At 36.3% G+C, this 21,169-nt stretch overlaps 3 protein-coding genes across 6 annotated transcripts; 1 reads left to right on the top strand and 2 right to left on the bottom strand.

Moving 5' to 3' along the window:
* The first annotated feature begins 8 nt into the window (after nucleotides 1-8).
* On the top strand, nucleotides 9-8,882 carry LOC124436815 (proteasome assembly chaperone 2-like). Of its 4 annotated transcripts, none has more exons than XM_046986788.1 (11): nucleotides 9-107; nucleotides 1,652-1,823; nucleotides 3,560-3,618; nucleotides 3,688-3,806; nucleotides 4,204-4,310; nucleotides 4,876-4,972; nucleotides 5,042-5,108; nucleotides 5,457-5,519; nucleotides 7,303-7,339; nucleotides 7,923-7,991; nucleotides 8,565-8,882. In XM_046986788.1, the coding sequence occupies exons 1-10, from the start codon at nucleotides 48-50 to the stop codon at nucleotides 7,988-7,990; spliced, it is 849 nt and encodes a 282-aa protein (XP_046842744.1). In that variant the 5' UTR covers nucleotides 9-47; the 3' UTR covers nucleotide 7,991; nucleotides 8,565-8,882. The 4 variants fall into 4 exon arrangements, with proteins under 4 accessions (XP_046842744.1, XP_046842742.1, XP_046842745.1 ...); XM_046986786.1 differs by having other exon boundaries at nucleotides 7,300-7,339; XM_046986789.1 differs by lacking the exon at nucleotides 8,565-8,882 and having other exon boundaries at nucleotides 7,923-8,466.
* On the bottom strand, nucleotides 7,751-13,544 carry LOC124436814 (sodium-independent sulfate anion transporter-like). Its single transcript, XM_046986785.1, has 3 exons — nucleotides 12,482-13,544; nucleotides 10,750-11,038; nucleotides 7,751-9,622 (listed from the first exon to the last, which is right to left on the bottom strand). Exons 1-3 carry the CDS (start codon nucleotides 13,361-13,363, stop codon nucleotides 8,946-8,948), a joined length of 1,848 nt encoding a protein of 615 aa, XP_046842741.1. The 5' UTR covers nucleotides 13,364-13,544; the 3' UTR covers nucleotides 7,751-8,945.
* A 1,862-nt stretch (nucleotides 13,545-15,406) lies between these two features.
* On the bottom strand, nucleotides 15,407-20,067 carry LOC124436647 (sodium-independent sulfate anion transporter-like). Its single transcript, XM_046986623.1, is given in 4 exon segments — nucleotides 15,407-16,080; nucleotides 16,465-16,756; nucleotides 19,130-19,766; nucleotides 19,768-20,067. Coding segments are annotated over 4 exon segments (1,701 nt in total). The 5' UTR covers nucleotides 19,929-20,067; the 3' UTR covers nucleotides 15,407-15,469.
* Nucleotides 20,068-21,169: the final 1,102 nt, after the last annotated feature.

The raw sequence follows: 21,169 nt of genomic DNA, 5'->3' as shown, positions 1-21,169 counted from the left end.
TGTGAACAGCGAATTGCCAGATTTGGAGAAGTTTGAAAGGTTTAGAAATGTTTGTTCCTTGTTCTGATGAAGAAGAAATTAGCTTTGCTGGATTCACCTTTGTTTTGGTAATTTTTCATCACGCTTTTTGTGTAGTTTTATTAAAACTTTGCTGTTTTATTAATTTCCTAAGTTCTATTTTGCCACTGCAAGAAGAGTGATCCCTGATCAGATACTGTTTACTGTCTAGTGATGTCACTGATGTGACGCTGAAACATTGTAAACTTACTCCAGTGTTTTACAGACTGGTCTCCTACGGAAACTTGAAGGCCTATCTTTAGTCTTATTTCTTCGCCAATGAATGATTCAACATCTTCGTATTGTTGGAACTTAATTTCTCATGTACTGCAATTCGCTGTCATTAATATGAACGATCTGCTCAACACTCAGGAAATTAGGTCTTGTGCCATACTGTCATAAACTGATTATATTAATGGAAGGCTCCCTTGAAGTAAACATGCTTGTACATGCTTAAAGCCAAATTTTAGCTCCATAATCCATATGTGCTTCTCAGGAGATAAAGTCCCTCATTTTAGTTTATTGCCTACAGTAATGAACTTTCTTTTCTTTCATTTGTAAGCACCAATGCATTGTATAATTTGATATTCAAACCATCGCATCAATAATGTAAGCATTAATGCACTGTATAATTTGATATTCAAACCATCGCATCAATAATGTAAGCACCAATGCACTGTATAATTTGATATTCAAACCATCACATCAATAATGTAAACACCAATGCACTGTAGAATTTGATATGCAAACTATCGCATCAATAATGTAAGCATCAATGCACTGTATAATTTGACATTCAAACCATCGCATCAATAATGTAAACACCAATGCACTGTAGAATTTGATATGCAAACTATCGCATCAATAATGTAAACACCAATGCACTGTATAATTTGATATGCAAACTATCGCATCAATAATGTAAACACCAATGCACTGTATAATTTGATATTCAAACCATCGCATCAATAATGTAAACACCAATGCACTGTAGAATTTGATATGCAAACTATCACATCAATAATGTAAACACCAATGCACTGTATAATTTGATATTCAAACCATCGCATCAATAATGTAAGCACCAATGCACTGTATAATTTGATATTCAAACCATCGCATCAATAATGTAAGCACCAATGCACTGTATAATTTGATATTCAAACCATCGCATCAATAATGTAAACACCAATACACTGTATAATTTGATATTCAAACCATCGCATCAATAATGTAAGCACCAATGCACTGTATAATTTGATATTCAAACCATTGCATCAATAATTTCATTACATGTTTGTACGTAGATGTAGATTGTCCAGGTTACTAGAGTCCTGAGAAGGACTGCTGGTGTTGATGTTGATTGATGTTTCAACAACATTAGCAGTAGTCAACTTGACTCTACATACTAACCTAGACGATCGACATCTACAAACATGTAACAATACTCCAAGGTTCAAACCATTTACTTTAATAATTTCCTTTTGCCTATACCAAGATCCCATCAAAAATATGACATACTTTCCAAATTGTTTCTTTATAAACCCGGAAACAACCTAATACAGTATTAAACACTCAAATGAATTTCTTTCAGCCTGCAATCTCCGTTGGTAATGTTGGACAGTTGGCAATTGATCTTTTGATCCATAACTTGTGTTTGAAGCGTGTTGGATATTTTTATGATGATTGTATCTTACCACTCGTTGGCAATAATCCCTTTGATGAACCTGATTGTAATGATGGATCTTTAGTGACGAGTAGTGAAGGTGTGTATTCTGACTTATAAATTTTTCTGCTTTAAAACTCTCTTTAGAGCCTAGTAGCAAGCTAGGAACATATTTTGCTGGCGGGAGCTGTTGTTTTCCATTGTAAATGCTCCCTAAGAATAGAGAGCTCTCTTCACTGAAGATTTAAATAAAAAAGCTCTAACGCCTGGTTCTCATTAAGTCGCTTCAGTCATCCAAGTCGTTCCGAGTTGTTTCGTTGCTTTTCAAAACGACAGGGACGACTCAAGCTTTGTACTTCTCATATATTTGTACTAGCGCTGCCGAGAGACTGCTTAATTAATTTTTACGCGATACATTTGAAAATGGCGCTGATGTTTATCAAAGACAAAGTCTTTTAGCTGGTTATTAGCTTCTACAAATCGTTTTGCGCCATAAAAAGGTCGCTTGCATTTCTCAACGGTCGTCCGAATAGAGCAAAGTTCTATCCAAGCGACCCTGGTCGTTTCAGTCGTGTGAGTCATTTGAGTTCATCCTGGTCGCCTCTGAAATGTTTTCATAAAGTCGCACGGGTCGTCTGTGAAATTTTGGCATGACTGAAACGACTCTATGAGAACCAGGCTTAAAATACCATCTCCTGAATTTTGGGGGGGTGAAAATTACTAGCTGTATAGTTTCAAATGTGTCTTGTCAACACCGATTGAAAATTTGATGCCTCTTATTTAATCCAGCACCTCGCAAAAACCAACAGTTGAGGGGGCATAGACCCCCTCCCCTCCTATGCCGGCACGCCAATGTTAAAGCCTGTTTAACATTAGCAATCAAACAGCTCATCATGACATCACAAAATCAGTATTATCGATTCGTTGATATCATTATTGACAAAAACGTAGAGCCGTAACTGCTTCGCAAAATTCGGTGTTTTTCACAATAAAAAGGCTCGTTCTGTTGTTTACGACTAAAACAAAATTTTTACAAAGCGACAACGACAACAAACTTCCTCGTGCCATTCTCTTACACGGTCAAACTTCGAACTTGTTTTCGTAATCGTACTCTTGCTAAAGCTCTCTAACTTTAATATTTGTTAACTGCAATGTTTGACTCTTAATCCGCGCTGTGTAAACGGTATTTTTCAATGCGTTTAAAGTTGTGTACATGTGTACATGAACGTTTTATTTGGATAGCAGTGTAAATGTCGTAATGCTTTTAAAAGTTCTTTGAAGAAGGAAGTTACTTTAGAGGGGGGCTGTTACTTTAGGGTAAAAGGCGTTACTTTAAGGTAAAGGGCTTACTTTAGGGTAAAGAGCGTTACTTTAGGGTGAAGGGCGTTACTGTAGGGTGAAGGGCGTTACTGTAGGGTGAAGGGCGTTACTGTAGGGTGAAGGGCGTTACTGTAGGGTGAAGGGCGTTACGATGGCAGTTAATTTCGCCATTCTTTAGTAATTGTTGAAATAGACAGCTACTTTTAAGGGGGGCATCTACTTTCATAGGGACGCTTTTTCAAAACTCTATTGTTATATTTCAAAGCTCAAAGTTAAATAAAATAATTGCTGTTTGAATGGTCATTTTAGGCATGCTGTGTAAACATGTAAAAACGATTCATCAAGGGTTGTGAAAGTATTTCTTGCATTTGTCTATGTCTCTTCTGCTTGATTATTTTGTTTTATCACACCCTTATTTAACACGTTTTTAATGACCACACATTTTGATTTTGGCTTTACATTTACGTATTTACTAAATTGTTATGTTAATCATGAGTTATTATTCATTTGATGTAGTGTTCATGTGTGATCAGTCAAAGATTGTTGTGTTACAACTTAGGGCTCCTCTTGCAAAGGTGGGCTTTGAATTTTATTCATTTATTGTTACATCTGATGTTATAATTGCCCGTTGTCTTGGCATTTAGGGATGCAGGCAAATATTTTGTGACAACATTGCCAAATGGGTCAAAAAAAGTGAAATGAAGCAGACTGTTTTGTTGACCAGCAGTATTGCAAGTGAAAGATCGGATTCACAAATTCAAAAGTATGTATGTATGTGAAAGAATACCAAGTAGTACCTCAGTTGAATTCTCTAGATCAGTAGTTTTTGTTATGTTCTTAAAACTGTGAAAATGCTTGTTAAATCTGCTAGAATTGTTCCTAGTATTGGTAAATAATAAACATGTATGTTGAGATGGCAGCAGTGGTGCTAGCAAAATTTTTTTATATTTTGTTGATGCCAGAATATTTTTGAGGAACAAAACCAAAAATTTCTCGTGCAAATCTATTGTTTTTACAGCAAGTGCAAACAGAAAAATTTAATTAGCATGACAAAACTTGCGGTCTCGCTATGCCAATGATTGTCAGGTCCTCAGTATTATTGGCTAGAAGCTAAACAGAACGAGAATGATTTAACAACTCAGTATACGTTTTTGTTTCAGTGGACCATTTCGTTATTTGCTTTCTCCCAAAGGAAAACATCTCGAGAAAACCTTTCTTGATCAGTACGGCTGGAGATGCCTTGAAGAAAGACATGCCAGTTCTGTAGGTAACGATGCTAAATAGTCAATATAGGGTTGACTAAACTCCTTCAATTTGCATGGAAGGTGTTTGTTTCGTTTAGCTCTTCGTAAAATGTTTTCCTTGATTCACGATTGCAAAAACATTCCAGGTTCTTGGTTCTTGTGCGTATTGAAAACAATTTTTATCTTGGTTTTTTTGAAAACAAACTTTATCATGTAGAGTATGTATCATATGTACTTGTAGCTATACATGAATAGTAAAATTATGCACACAGCGCAAAATAAGGTTTTTGTTAAAACAATTTATTTATTCAAATATTATTGAGTTTGCCCAGTCGCACTCTATTAAGTTATTTGCCTGTGCAGTGAAAATTCGAGGGCTAAATCCCTCTGACTATCTGTCATAGTTTGAAAATGACTTAAATTTTAAGTCATCACTTCTTGTCAACGGGTTTGGACACAAAGCTAAGATTTCTTGAAGACATTGATCGAATGGATTTAATACAAGAGTAAGATTTTCCGTCATGAAAAACGTTAGATTGTTACGTTTTTAAAATTTTATGAAAAGTATGTTTTGTCCATTACATGTAGTTTTGGTAGTTAAAAATGAAAAACAGAAAGAAAGTGAGAGAAACAGAGATGTTTTCTTGTCTGGTGGTGGTTATACGAAATCCTTTTATCATACATGGTAAGTTTTTATAAGTCTTCTTATTTAATGCATAATTTTCATAAACATTTTTATTACATTAATAAACAGTTGCAGAGAAAGCCTTCCTTTGGCAACGTTTCTCGTCTTCTGTGCTGAAGGAGATAATATTCCCGAGGCCACAATCCTGCATGCATTATTTAAATGATTTGAAACACGTCATATAAAATTAAAAAACGCTGTATTTCTGGTTGTAACAATCACTTATAAAGTGCTTCATAAATGCGTGCACTGCATTATTTAAATAATTTGAAACACGTCATATAAAGTTAAAAAAACGCTGTATTTCTGGTTGTAACAATCACTTAGTTGTTACGACATTGTTATATTGTATATTCATGAAAGAATTTCGGATTGCAACAATTGTCATTGAAGATGAAAGTCTTAGGTTAAGGGATCACATGGCCTGTAGAATAATAATCTTGATACAGTTGCAAGAAAGTGCAAGCTGAAGGAATAATATTAGGCCACAATCCTGTTGTATCATCTTAATATTTGGATGGAATTTAAACGAAAAAAGAATTCTAACGTAAGTTCGCGTTTTCGCTTTTTGGTGCATTGGAAAAAGTTGTTGTTCTTGTAGGTGTAGTGTTTGGCAGTGTGACCAGTTTTGGTAAAAAAAAATCCTGTTGAACAGGAACATGTAGCAAGAGTATATAACTGCCGTGAATTAATTTAATTCAATCAATAAAATTATATTTGCAATCTTAGCTATAAAGAAGTGAATAATAATTTTGGTAAATGGCATTTAATATATGCGACGAGTTTTTTAAAATAGACATGTTTCGACATCTCATGATGCCATCTTCAGTATGAGTGAAATAATAAATAATACAAGGTTTATATAGAAGTAATATGATACATAAATTACAACAATAATTAGTCAACAACAACAAAAACAGTCCTTGTCAGGACTATACCAACCTGGACGATCTACATTCACAAACATGTAACGATACTCCCGGGTTCAAACCATTTTCTTTAATAATTAAGGAAATAAGATAAATTAATGGGGAGCGTCCAAGCGTATTATAAACTAAATATTGTATTGAATTTAAAAACTTGAACATTGAGGTCAGGGCTGGTTTTGTTAATGTGGAGTGCTTCTTTGATTTTAAGGGGGAATGAGGTGTCGGCAGTGTCGATGATTTTGAAGCAAGAGGGTGAATAGTTGGTTTTACATTAGTGTGATTTAATGTGTCTGTAGATATGAGAGTTTTTGTCTGTTGTGGCATGTTCCCTGATTCTGGTGGATAAATGGCGCGAGGTTTAGCCAATGTATCGGGAATTACATCTCGCGCAACTGAATTCATATACCACCATTGATTTCATTGAATCAGGGATTGGTCTTTGAATGAGAAAAGGTTTTTGATCTTGAATGATGTGAAAATTAGTCGAATGTCAATATCTGTACAGAAGCATTTCATAATGTTTGTAAGTGTGCGCTGTGTGTGTCGTGAGTAATGTCCGATGTATGGCAGTTTGAAGTATAGAGTTGTTATTTTGGAATTTTCGTTTGTGTTGGTCGTGATCGTCGTGTCAGAAGTTTCGGTGTATAATTTGTGGTTGTTGCTTTATTTGTTGTCGAGATATCGTTTTACGGTACTGTTAGTAAAGTGTAGTGAGAAAGAGTTTCGTAAAAGAGTGGATGTGATGTTTTTTATGTCTCGTTGAAAGCCAATGTTCGTATTGTGCAGTGCTCTGACCAACTGAGCTATGAAGTTCACTCAGTGACAAAACAAAAACACCGCACTGCATAAAACATTCTTTCGTATGACATTCCTTTCACGAGAAAACATGAGCCCAACAAAATTGACTTGCTCACCACTGTGTGACTTCATAGCTCAGTTGGTCAGAGCACTACACCGGCACCACAGAGGTCATGGGTTCGAATCCCGTTGAGTCACCTGAATTTTTCAGGTTCATGAGACAATTGCTTAAATTGTCCAAGAAAGTGCGAAGATCATATCTACATTTAATTTGTATGCTCTGTCGATTAGTGTGCGTATAAGTCCGGTTTTGTATGAAAGTGGTGTGAAACTAAAATAGTTCATCAGAAGTCCTGTGTATGTTGGTTTGTGATATTTAGATATTGTACAGCTGTCGTGGGATTTTGTTAGTAAAATGTCAAGAAATGGCAGTTGTCTTGCTGTTTAGTTTCAAATAAAAATCTAATGTTTGCGTGCTGTGTGTAATTGTAATTATAAAACTTCACGACCAACACAGATGAAAATTCCAAAATAAAATTTCATAGCGAAATTATGAAATTTTGTTAAAAAATTTAAGCTCTTTTTTTTGCTTCTTTTTAGAAGAATTGTGAAAGTAATAATTTGGCTAAAACGTTAGAAGGTAAGGCTTTATACATATTTCTTCAAGTCACTGGACCTGCCAAATGCTTTTTTTTCGTATGAATGTGGAGTTTTTCTCACCCAAAAATTTGACATCTCTAATTGATTGGATTAAACGGCGGTATTCGAGCACCATTGAGCTATCATCACAGATTTTTGCTCAATGGAGACTACCTGAGTGGTATCTTGGTAATATGCTGGTGATTGCTTCTTTTCAGTCATATATAGGAGGACTGGACGGTTTATCTTAGTAAATTTGAGAGGTTGAACAAAACATGGCGATTGAAGAAGACAACCTCTCTGTCAAAAACGCTTTTTTGCGCTTTCTCTTTCTTAAAATTTTCAAACGTAAGATTTTTCTTGAAATTTTTTCTGACAATTCCCTTGGCTGATAAATTTGAAGGTCTCTAAATTATTGTCGCAATGAATAGTTTTATTGTTACAACATATTTCAGTAAAATTTATGCGAAATTTAAGCAAGGATTAGCATGATTGTTTTAAATAATATTACATTACCATTGTTAAAACCATTCTCGCAGCTCTAGCATCTAACTCTTATTCAATGATCTGTTATGTTTTTCTAGTTGAATGGCATGAGCCTCCATCTTGGAAAAATCTCTACGGAACGCCACGTTATTCGACCATATTTTGAGGTGCTGTGACGATTAAATTTTTTGTATCATCGATTGACCATTTCGGGGTTTGTAAATGGTTGTTTTGGTCACTTGATTGGTTGCAGCAGGGAGCATGCGTAAATGATCTTCACTTATTGGGTGGTTTAGATAAAATTGCGGCGATTACAATGTCGTTAGTGTTGTTACTTAGTACCAGTAGTGTAACCAAAAAACGTCCCAGATCCATGCAAAGAGATCGAAATTATTTAAAACTGAGTTTACAGGCCCATCTGAGTAGGCAGCTCGCAAAGTTGTACCTGCTTTGCAATTTTTTCTTTGTTCATTCACTATAAAAACAATAGATTTCTAATGAAATTAATTTTGACAATGCTCCGAAATTTACGTAACACAACCAAAACATGCATGCTGGCAACAGTTCGTCATTCGATTCTGGTTTTCATTGGTAGATAGGTAATTACTACAAACCACAATAAAACATTTTATCACACTAGAACTTTTTCGTTTGTGGAGTTACGCACGAGAAGAAATTTCAAAATTTTGCCAATTCTTTGTTCTGCTTTGTGGAACCTGTTTCATATGTTCTTGTTTCAGGACTCACCAGTTGTTTGCTGCCTGAGATCCGCCGCTGGTCTTTTGAATTTGTAAAATTTTCTTTGAAATAGTGATATGGTGGGTAGTTTGTGTTTTTTGGGTGGGTTGTAATTTCTTCTATAACTTTAAGCTTACTCTCAATAACCTTACTCTCTCATCAATATCAGACAAAAGGTCGTTTTGGTACAGAGGAAGCTTATATAGGGCGATAAGGTCAGATATGTACGCCCAAGAAAGGGTTGTTGAAAAACAATTAATTATTTAATTATATATAATTGCAAACGCAAATTGTCCAAAAATACGGAAAACTATTGCTAATCAGGTTTAAATCGTTACATTTTGGGACAAACAAGGGATAGGTGGGGTTCCTTATACTTGGGATCACATAAAAACCGTCTTGGGCGATGGCAAAAGTTTATTACATTCCTCGTTAATGTTATCCCATGGTATCACTTTGTTATTTTGGTTCGGATGGTGACAATTTGAAAACGATTCCATCGGTATTCCTGCTCTTACAAGCATTTCTTTTACATTTTTCTTAACGCCGTAAAATATCATTGTAATGTCACGATCGCTGCACTCTTTGTATAACTGGAGCAATGCTTCAGTCACGGTGAAGTCGCATTCAAACATCATAGAAAAGTCAGATACTATCCCAAAAGGCCCGCCAACTGTCCTGGCCATTTTTTCTACAATCAACGTAAACTGCTCGACACCGGCAAATGTTAGAGGGCCGTGTATCTTAAAATAGCAACGATCGTTAGTTTCATTTAGAATTTCGACTTCTGGTTTCATTCGGCGGTAGAGGAAAACAATTATTGCCATGGCAACGCCGCAGAGAATCCCAACATCCAATTGGTAAAGGCAACCGAATAATGATGCAAAATATGGCAACAAGTCTATTCGGTTTGTTCTCCATATGTCCTTTACAATACGAAAATCAACTACTCTCAATAATGCCGTGATGATGATGGATGCAAGGGATGATTTCGGGACATACTTAAAGAAAGGTGTTAATAAACTCAAAGCAAGTAGCACTATGGCTCCAGTAAAGATACCTGAAAAGACAATATAAGGAAACGTTGTGATTCGATCCGTCACACCTACAAATCGAAATTTGTATAAGTTCTTCTTATACGTCTTGGGTTAGAAATTATTGACCATGCATTTGTGGTTGATGAGGAATAAACAAGAGCGTCAATCCAACGTTAATTGAAGTGGACCATATTCATAAATTTAAAATGCCATGCTGATTTCTTTTGAAAGTGAAATTGTTTTGAAAAGAATTTAGCTATGCATGCAGAATAAATGAATATAATCGCCATCCCACCCCTCCCCAAGTAACGTATAGGATTGACACCAATTGCAATAAAAAAAAGCTAAGTGAGAGGAAGGAATTTTCATACACAACTAACTATTAAATAAGAAAATAGAGACTTGTCGTGGTGACAAATCTGAAAATAGTTCTAAATAGCAAATACCATAGTGAATGGTAAAAGTAATATAATAAGTTGATAGTTCCTAAAAGAACTGTTTTAAGTAAAAAGCACTAACCCAACAGTTCTAAATTAAACGACACGATGCATTTCGGCAGACTACTCCTCAGGCATTTCTTAATGGGTGCCCTCAAGACAACAACCAAAACGTGATTGTAAGAAAAGTAATTTAGTTTCATGTGACTCCGCGATAGGTAAACATCTCTTGAATAACTCCCATTGTGCTTAATCTTATTCAGACGACAATTTCAGAATCATTAAGAAATGCCGTTCATTCTTTCAGTTACGCGTCATGGAGGCTGTTTTAATTAAGTTAACCAATCCCGTCCTTTGTCGAAAAAAGGATTATGTTTTTAGTTTATCCCTGTTTTGAGCGTCATCTCCCCTTTTGGAGATGACGTACACTCTTTCTTGGCATTATATATATCGGTAGATTTTATATTTTCATTTAGCAGACGTTGACACCTGAGAAGTAGTCTGCCGAAATGCATCGTGTCGTTTAATTTAGAACTATTGGGTTAGTGCTTTTACTTAAAACAGTTTTTAAGAACTATCAACTTATTATATTACTTTTACCATTCACTATGGTATTTGCTATCTTTAGAACTAATAATAACTTTGAGCCTGCATTTTTTCTGTCGACCTACTTGGAAATTTTGTTAAGGGTGTCACAACCAATCACAACTCACCTCCTAACTGGGTTGCGACGCCGCTAGCTGCATTCACTGCAGTGCGAGAAAAACTGCCAGTGACTGGATAGCCAGAGACAAAGCAGTTCGCGATATTCACGACGCCCAGTGATAAAAGTTCTTGCGTCGCATCGACTTCGTAACGATAGATCTTTGCAAACGTTTGGGCGCTGACAACGTTTTCTACCAACCCGATCAACGGCATTACCACGAAACCAACACCAACATTCGCGATAAAATTCAGCGGCCCCAAGGTTTCGTTGTTTACCCGTACGGTTAGTTTTGAAAACTACAGAAATGTGTATTACGTCAGTCAGTGATCAGTAACAATTAAAGTGAAATAACGATATTTGGCATTCCGAAATTATTTATTTGGTGATCAGAAAATTTCTTGACATCTAACTATTTTTGCCTTTCATTTATGAACATCGTGGATTGTCGAAGAAAATTTCAAACAACCAGGGGCGCAAACCCCTCAAAAAATTTTAGGGCTTTTCTGGGACCGATTTGTAGTGTTTGTATAAACAGCCTACATTTTTAAGCAGAATCTACTTTTTCCCGTTTTCTATCAGTTTATGGAGCCCCTCATATTAGGTGCAACAACCCAAACACACACCCTCTAATGTGCTCTTCTTTGCAGGTGCCCGTGTACTTTTGCAGCGGTAATTCCCAATATTTGCAAAAGAGCGGGAATTTGGTAAAATTATTTCGTTTTGAAGATGGGTCGTTCCGTTCATTGTTTCGTTTCTTTCGCTTTTTAACTTGAATTTTGAAGGACAATGAATTGAATTTCGTATTGTTATGCTTTTTTATATTTGTTCTTCCAATAATGGTTGTAAAGTTATTTGGCAAGGACAGATAATACAACCTTCCTGTTGCGTTGAAAAGGACCCCCATCATTTAGGGCTGACAAGCCGAGGTTTACAATGACTGATTGATCGTATTTTAAATTTTGACGATGACTTTATGTCTCAAATGAATATTTTTCCAAAAAATCTTTTAAATGGTTTAAAAAGGTTTAAAAATGAATTTTACACGTTTTTCACTACATTTTCTTCACTACATTTTCCCGATCATTATCAATTAGACTAAAAGCAAGTAGCACCATAGCTCTAGTGATGCTTATTAAGTATTAACCATAGCCTTCAAGATAACATAGCATTTTCATAGACATGATAGCAAAAACCTCAACATCCCAAGAAAGTTAATGTCAACACTTAATTGATTTACTAGTGTAACACAACACAGTTTCTGATACAACTTTCAACTTTGCATTGTAACTCTAACAAAAACAACCTTAACCCAGACTCACACTCTATCCTGCAAACACCCTAATTGTGGAAGTCTTTGACCTCAAATCATTTGAATTTTTGTATTAGGGAGAAATAAAAAGATACCTCCAATGGGGTTGAGTAGCCAGCTCACATTTTTGCTATCAACATCTGAAATCTTTTGATTTCAATGTGAGTGAACTCTGGGATATTTACAAAGTCCTGCCAAAACTTGCAGGCTGGTGATGCCATTGCAATAATATGACTAACTGAATATAATAAAGATACAGTACTGACAAACATAATCAATTTGACATGTAATCATTGTTTGACGTGATCAGGTCTCATATTTAATTTAAAATGTTAAGGTTGAAACGTTGAACAAGAACTGAAAATTTTAAATTTAAATATTAAGCAAGAACTGAAAATATTTCCAAAAACATATGCTAATATGATTCTACCTGGAATGATGGTAAGCCTTCCTTGACAGGTCCAGTCAATGTAAATGGAGTCAGACCTTTTTTGTACAAAGCAAAGGCAACCAAACTGCTTATAAGTACAATCAGAGCATTTCTTGCTGTGCATACAATCCATAAAAAATTACGAGCAACCTTTTGCAATGTTGTTGTAGGGGAACTGTGTTCCTCATGTGATGAATCCAAGACTGGTTTAATTTGACGCAGTACTTCCAGCAAAACTATGCAAACCGTAGACAGAATAAGATCCCACAGGTTTATTTGGCGAATTTTTGAAAATATTTTGATCAAGCAGGGGAAAAGATTTCTAGGTATACCAGACAAGCCAAGAATATATTTCAACTGACCACATGCAATGGTTATGCATGCAACCGAAGAAAAACTACTGATTACCGGCAAAGGCATTATGCGAACAATAAAACCAAGGGAACAACAACCCATTACCAGCCATATGATGCCAATGTAGAAACTAAGTGCTATCGCCACTTGTGGGGATCCAGCAGAGTATGTTGCAACCATCAAGGACATAATGGCTGTTGGACCCTGGGTTATATCTTTACTGGAGCCAAGAAGGCAATAAATGAAACCTCCCATAAATGCATTGTATAGACCATATTGAGGGGGTAGTTCGGCTATACTTGCATATGCAAGTCCCTGTGGTATAACCATTACACCGACAGTCAAGCCAGCGATGACATCCCGCTGCAATTTGCTCAAAGAATAGTGACGCATCCATACAATAAAAGGAAGCCTTTTTTTCCAGTTTATACTTAATTTCATCGTTGAGAACTTCGACGCGATGTTTATGGACTTAAAATCGATACAACAAATCGTCCGTGATCTTGAACACGTTAACTCCACATACATACGCGCTGTTAGTCCATGTGACTATGTACTATTGCAGCTCAAGTCGGTTGAACACTTGCGATGTGTGAAAATCGTCATTCGGATATTATGAAAGTGATGGTCAGTTCATTTTTTAAGTACAGTTATTCGGGACAGTTTCATTTAATCGTAAGCTTCTATTTCACTTAATTTGATCAATGCAAAAAAATAGCCGGAAGTAATTAGGTTTGTTTTGTGTTGTTACCCTTCAGGCAAAGTAGAAATTGCGTAATCGGAGTACGGTCACTGTGGTACGATGGCACTCCTGATCAGTACATACTGATACTTAATTACTACTTACGTATAAGTCATAACACAAACCTCTTCAACTCAAGACCACTTCATTTCACTAGCATTTCACACCTATATCAGAATCTCACACAGACTTTTCCATGCCCCCATAATACAATGTAAAAATTTAAACAATCAAACACACAATTAGCTGAATGACACACATGCTCATATTATTTGTACAAGTTTTTACGTTAAATTTACTGAGCTCGACACTCAGTACGTCTGAGCGAGTAAGGATTGGTGTCTCTTTATCTGCTTTCTTGTTTATCCTTTGACTTTCCACTTCTCCTATCATCCTAAATGAAAATCAAGCATTATTTGTTATTACATAATTTCGATTGGCATTATGATTCTCCACGGCTGTTACCTGAGTGTACCTCCTATCATTGTGTTTGGCGAAAATCCGTTCTAATTAATTTTCTTTCTTTGTTAGACTATCACTATTTCCATGCATCATTTTGTTATTTGAAAGAACTTCTTCTACTAGCATAACGCTATTCTGCAAAAAATTTTCCTTATCAAACGCTGTGCATTTTTCAGTGAAATTCAAACTTTATAATATGCGTTTAACATTTGCGTAACCACGAAACCCTTCCAATTGAGGATGACTTGAATGTGGTGAAAATATTCTTTAAGCAATATTATCTTAATGCTAGTTAGTTTAGCGCTCATTGTTTATGCTTCAATCCGTTGTTAAACGTTGCGTGCAATTATGTGCTCCAGGATAAACTCAATTCAAGTAGATTCTTTGTGGTGTAGAACTAGAAAGTCAACAAAGTGTTGTTAGTTTTGTTGTTAACTTGACGTCTTGCTACTACAACGTACTTGATTGGCATTTTCTAGACTTTTCATGCAAATGGTAGAGCTATACGTCACTGGCGGGAATTCTCTACAAAGTTCAAACAATTAGCAATTATCAGTGCTAAAATCTGAATCACTTTAGCATAATAAGTAAACAAGTTCCAACAGGAGTTGACATTTAGGTATTCTCTGTCGCTTAACCACATCGAAGGTTGCCATTTCACCTATTTTATAACTACAGAGTCTCGAGAAAAGACGAACCTGCTATTGAAATGAAACTGAATGGAGCTCTTAAATATTCAAAACTATTTCAATGACATCATCGAGTTGATGATAATCCTGAAGAAGATCACGAAATCATAAAGCTGCAAAACCTCTATAAGGCCATTTTTACTGTGGTAGCCACACACTACTCCCTCTCCTCCCCCTCACCAAAAACATCGATGCTTTTTCCTATACAGGACGACTAACAACGCCCAATGAAGAAAGAAGATTCTCAGATATCAATGAAGCTCTAAAACTGTTTAAAATTGAGCGACTCTTTCAAAGCCCTTTCAAATTCAACTCACAAACACGCAAATTTTGTTTGGACTTGAAAACACCAATCGGTTTTTCCAACAATCAAAGAATGCCTCATAAGTAGCCCAGTCATAGACTATTGCATATCGGATGAGTGAAATATTTATCAATAATCGATGCAAGCTCCTTCGTTTGTCTCTCATCCTGAAGGACTGAGAATCCAACGGACAAGTGCAGACGTTCTTGCTTATGGCAGAAAAGCCTATTTGCCTGTTAAAAAACAATATTCTTATTTACTGAGTGAGTGATATCTCATGTAATAATATGAAGTTTTGCAAGTTCTGGCGTTTTTGCATTGCTCAAAAATTCTTATTCGTTTGGAAATGGGAATTATTTTCCAACACTCAAGAGTACAACCCGTTAAAACCAATTTAATATGATACACCCATCATGATTAAAATCCCTTTTGTACATTTATGAACTCAAAAGTCCACAGAACTCCTCCGTTAAATCCGATTGGAACGCCTCACGTGGCATACCAGAGTTAAGTAAAGTCTTTTGAATATTCACTTGCACATTGTAAAATATCAGCTTCAAATCGCGCTCGATACACTCTCTTTGTAGCTCTACTAAGCCTTCTGCCACAGTAAAATCGCAGTCAAACAGCGAGGAACAATCAAATGCCAGGAAACCAGGTTTATTTTCAGCCATTGCCGTAGTGCGGATCTTCGAAATGACGTGTTCCACACCCATGTACGAAAGACCGCCGTGAAGGTTGATATTACACATGAAGTCCCCTTCAACGTGCACGACTGGAAGCAATCTTCTGTAAAGGAATATGACGAGGGCCACGCTAATGCCGAGAAGGATTCCGGTCTCCAAATGGTAAAAGCAAGCGAAGAAGGTCAAAAGATACGGAACGAGGTCAATGCGATTCGTGTGCCATATCTTTGAAATGATTTGAAAGTCGACCATTTGCAAGACGGAAGTAATAATGATTGCAGCCAGTGCTGCGGTTGGGATGAACTTAAAAAAGGGTGTACAGACCGTGAGAGCCAGTAAAACAACCAATGTTGTGAACACGCCTGCAAAAAAATAGAAATTTAGTCATCGATTTAATGCTTACGCTTTAACAGTGCTTCTGCAGAGAAATTTTTTCACCCTTTTAAATTGTCTTAATTAAAAGTATTTGCCATCAAAACTATTTTTCTGTGTTTTTTTGCCGGCCATGTTTGCACAATCATAACGAGTACACATTCTCAACTTGGCTGTAGAAATTGCTATAAGCTTGGTCCCTTCCGTACTATTATAACGTCTCAGTTATTAAGGAAATTGGGCGGCCGAAATGTTTGCACACAATGAAGACTATTGGAGTTGACATTAAGCATCTTCCATCAACGTGTACTAATTATATTTTACAGGGAAAAGAAAAATTTGTATGTTTTTTGTATTTTCTTTACACAACTGACCTCCCAATTGCGTGGAAACACCGCTGGCTGCGTTCACAGACGAACGTGAGAAGCTGCCAGTGATGGGAAACGCCGAGAAGAACGAGGAAATGAAGTTTGTAAAGCCTAAGGCAATCAGTTCTTGTGTTGCATCAATCTCGTATTTGTATTTTCTTGCGAACGCCTGAGCTATGGCGATATTTGTGATAAAACTGATCATTGGAACCATCAAAAATCCATCAAGACCAATTTCAGTAACCATTTTCGTCGTCGACATTGTATAGTTACCGTCACTCAAACTTAAGAGTGGCATCTGAAATGACGATGAAAACGAAGCATTAATGGCTACCATTTAGAGCCTTGCTAAATCAGTAGAAGCTTTAAGAATCAAGCAGCTAGTGTTCCTTTTATACTATTCAGAAAGGGTTAGCAAGTCAAGGAAGATCTAGCGTTCTATTTCGTAAATTTTAAGACGACAACAGGTAAAGAAGATTTACTATAAAATTGAAATTGTCACAGTGCTATTGTGGGGCATGCTGAAGGTGACCACGGACCTTTTTTAAATATGCTGCAATGCGACCAAACCTAGGCAGGTGTAAACTTGATCCTTGACATATATACTCTTAGGCAGTGCTCTTTCTTGGATAGTTAAAACTAAAAAGGTAAAATATTCTACAAAATCAAGTTTCTGAACGTCAAATGATTATTAAATGACCAATACTTTGTGCTCTACCAAGTGCGTCCAATGCTTTGCAAACATATTTAATGAACAATGTAATATTTGTTCTCGAAATCGGATTTTTTGCTTCGGTGTTGTAGTATTTTCAAATGAAATTGCCTTACAGGCTTTCGCTCAATATAAAAGCGTCACTGGGAGTCAAGGAAATTTTGAAGACAGAAAATTATTTGTCTACTATGTGCGTTTAAAGTGCGTTTGGTCTTTCTTGTCATGTCGCAAAATTGCACACATAACGCGTGACTGAAAGAAAATCTTTGAACCAATCACAATCCTTAGATCGTTTCAGGCGTGAGCCTTCAGACACGTGCAGTGTGACTGCATTGTCATAAATTTCGTTGTGGTATGTAGCAACTCTTACCATGAAAATAATCCTGACTCTGACTCAATAGTCCGGAAAAAATGAAGCAAGAAATAAATGAAAGATAGGTTTTATATGTCAAGAACAGTGTCATGTGTCACTCGTTTTTACAGAATTGCAAAATATCGTTTTCGACTTGCACATTTGTATCATAAAATCAATCATCGCTAAGATTTTTTTCACCGTGTCAAAGAGCTACGAAAACACGACACTGCACATTATATGGTGTGACAGGATAAAAAGGTTGTATGTATCGATTATCTGAACGAGCAATTTATTAAAATACACCTTTTACATCCTAGTGATTGGTGACAGAAATTATGGATTGTAATGACACTACCAAAATAATCTTGACTTTTTACATTTTATAGAAATTTTAAGGTGCCTGCACTTCTTATACTTTAAAAAAAATCGTCTTGTTTTTTTATAACATTTTCTAGAAAGAAGCAACGAAAGGCTTGTTAAAATTCTTCGCTGCTTTAATATCTAATGTATTAAAATCTTCAAAAGATTTATCCAATACAAATAATCACACAAATACTTGTTGCACGCGTTGTAACGTCTTGATGCCGGTTTTGCCAAAATGCAATGTGTGTTCATTGAAGTCTTTTACATTTTAGTGAATGTCGACCTTTAGTGGCGTTCATCACATATGGCGTTTTTAAATGTTTAATGTTGTCTATAATTTTCTATTTTTTTGTTTTCTTACTCGCTTTAACTGCTACCATAGGCTTAAATTGAAGAAATTTTAACTATCGAAAACTGGATTTTCTCCGAGGTTTTATGTAGTTTGCACGCAGGAATTTTGTATTAATGGAACAACTTTTCGAGTTATTTCATGAGTTATCGCCATACAGTGAGTGCTGCGGCTTTAACGTTGACAGATCGATTGTTAATGTTTTTGGTGAACTTAGGTAATCAATATTTTTAAATTGCAGTATACAAAAAAATGTCCTCTCGAGTCTTAATTCAAACAAACATTTATGATGTGAAAACTGAATTATAGTTTACAATTTTCAAGATTATTGAGGTTTGCTCGGTACTTATTTTGAGCTGCATGTGACTCGTAGAATTCAAATTCAATTTTGCCACAAAACAAATATTTCACTTTAGAATAACCTATGCTTAACAACTATTGGTGGATGATTTTTCAAATTGAAACTTTGAATCTGCTTTTTATGAAAGAAGGTAAAGCATTATCTCAAACGCATATATAAGCGCTAACCTCACCAACAACACCTCTATGCCAGCCCTTGTATTACAATGCAACGTGTTGTAGTTTTGTTCTTGAAGCGTGCATATGATTGCGAAACCTTTCTCTTAGGGTTTTCTCATTGCTTGCGAAATTGCACGTGGATAACAAATGTACTATTCCTATGTAAAAGTACTCATTTAACTCACGTGCTGGAATAAAAACTCTAACCATGTGTCAATTAAATGTTTGCGACACAATCGTAGGAATTTTGTATAATGTAGCAAAGAATGCAGGTATCATCACACTCACCCAATTGCATAATGTGCTTTTAAACACATTTCCGGGGGGAGTATGTGAGTATTAACAGGGTAGTTGAGAAATTTTTTTCACTGACCTTAGCGTGTGGCAGCCCATCCTGTACTTCACCAATCAGCGTGAATGGTTTCATATCTTTCTCATTCAATACAAAGCAGATGATTGCACTTGCAAATACTACGACTGCATTGCGAGCTGTGCATACGAGCCATACGAGATTTCGCGAAGCATTTTTTAGAGTAGTCATCGGTTTCATTTCGTCAACGGGCCACAGGATGGTCAAGGTGTGAACGTACCGTAGAAAAGAGAGTAACAAATAACATACAATGCTCAACACGAGATCCTTGTACTGGGATTCCTCTATACGCAGTGCTATTTTAAGCAAACCTTGAACGAAATCCTTTGGGATCCCTTTTAGCCCCAAAATATTTGAGATTTGTCCACATGCAATTGAGATTGCAGCTGAAGAGGTAAAACCACTGATCACTGGTAGTGGCATAATCTGCACGATAAAACCCAGTGAGAATGTACCCATTAACAGAAGAATTATTCCAGAAAAAAAGCTAAGAGCCACGGCAAAATTGACTGGGTCCGCGGTTGATCCGTACCGCGCCACCATTAAGGCCATTATGGCTGTTGGTCCCTGGTTTATGTCCTTGCATGAGCCAAAGATGGCATAAACGAGCCCACACATAAGACAACTGTAAAGACCATATTGGGGGTAATGCTGCTATATTCGCGTATGCCAATCCTTGCGGTATAACCATAAGCCCAACTGTAATACCAGCTATGCAATCGCTTTGTAATTTTCCCATTGAATACTGTGGTAGCCACACTAAAATAGGCAACCTTCTCTGAATAAGCTTTCTCAACTTCATTCTTTAAAAAGGCAAGGTTGTTAAAACTACTTTAGCGACGTTTTCTCGACTCCGGTTTCTGACTGATAGGCCGATGATGAAACAGGTATCCAATTATCTAAGGAGTCTGTTGCAAAATGTAAGTCATGCAGTGCCGACTGAAATTGGTTTAGATTTTCTATCTCGTGAGTGAAATTGAGTAATTATAGCACGACATGAGAGGATGTCCCACGGCCAGCCCCCAAAACAAACGCCAAAGTATATAATAATAGCATTCAAAGCTTTTGCATGAATGGTAACTAAACTTTGTATAAGACGCGTTGATTCTTCTTGAAAGATGTTGTTTTCAAAGTGGAGTCGTTTCAATGTCTGTTTAAGAATGTTTCAATCCATGAAACAAGTCAAATCACCTCAGCTAAAATGCACTTTAGCCGATAAGGACCTTGAACTCTGGATAGTAGCCATTATGAAATTATGAAATACTTGCAAGGTTCTACACTAAAAACTTGCATTGCAGTCATTTAGGTTTGCGAAGATGGCGAAAGGTCTTTTATTGGGAGAGCGAATATCATATATGTCTCTTTTGGCGGCTTACATAAACAGTTCATGTATTTGGCGACTTTATACAAACAGTTCATGTATTTGATTACTCGCTAAATAAAATGCATGAAACCTGTCCGTTTCTATGGAGGGATTCAATTGCAGGCTTGGGCACGCAAGACAAAGATATGCAAAAGTTTCGCAACATGTTTGAATGTTAGCGGATAAAAGATTAGCATGCTTTGTACATTCTGTCGTGTACTGGGGAGCAGAAATGGCTCAGGGTCATTGCTCACAGCTGGATGAGTAAAAATCTTATGCATTATTATTTCGTTAAATGAACACCATTTGCCACAGAAATTTACTCTCCATCTCAATGTTTAACTATCATTTCTTAAATTCTGCAACGGTTCTTTTTTAGCTACTCATTTTCAACAAGGCAAGGCTGTGTACGTAAAGCAATTTTATCCGAAATCTATTGTGTTGTATCAGGGCTGCATATTTGAGAGAAAGGGGCACTTTAGAAAAGTACACGACCATTTTCACCAAGTAGAGAAATGCTTAAAAATGGAACATCGTTAAAATTTAGTTACATTGTCTAACAAGTGCAGCATTGGGAGATGTTTTTTTTCAAATTAGTGACTCTCCCCAAGATTGGTTTTGCCACAATAATTTAGACACAAGATCACTGTCGTTCCTAATTTATTATTTTCAATTTTGAT

The sequence above is a fragment of the Xenia sp. Carnegie-2017 genome, unplaced genomic scaffold (assembly GCF_021976095.1).
Source record: "Xenia sp. Carnegie-2017 unplaced genomic scaffold, XeniaSp_v1 HiC_scaffold_16, whole genome shotgun sequence".
Lineage (NCBI taxonomy): Eukaryota > Metazoa > Cnidaria > Anthozoa > Malacalcyonacea > Xeniidae > Xenia > Xenia sp. Carnegie-2017.
The sequence above is the reverse complement of the archived record's forward strand: the minus strand, read 5'-3'. Positions and strand labels throughout refer to the sequence as shown.

What these genes read in the sequence shown, in the direction of transcription:
- LOC124436815 (XM_046986786.1), top strand. Translation starts at nt 48, where the DNA reads ATGTTTGTTCCTTGTTCTGATGAAGAAGAAATTAGCTTTGCTGGATTC. An exon ending in TTAGGGCTCCTCTTGCAAAG is followed by an intron (nt 3,619 to 3,687) that starts GTGGGCTTTGAA and finishes CTTGGCATTTAG; the next exon opens with GGATGCAGGCAAATATTTTG. An exon ending in TCGGATTCACAAATTCAAAA is followed by an intron (nt 3,807 to 4,203) that starts GTATGTATGTAT and finishes TTTTTGTTTCAG; the next exon opens with TGGACCATTTCGTTATTTGC.
- LOC124436814 (XM_046986785.1), bottom strand. Translation starts at nt 13,363, where the DNA reads ATGTATGTGGAGTTAACGTGTTCAAGATCACGGACGATTTGTTGTATC. An exon ending in AAGGCTTACCATCATTCCAG is followed by an intron (nt 11,039 to 12,481) that starts GTAGAATCATAT and finishes ACATTTCTGTAG; the next exon opens with TTTTCAAAACTAACCGTACG. An exon ending in CGTCGCAACCCAGTTAGGAG is followed by an intron (nt 9,623 to 10,749) that starts GTGAGTTGTGAT and finishes TTGTCTTTTCAG; the next exon opens with GTATCTTTACTGGAGCCATA.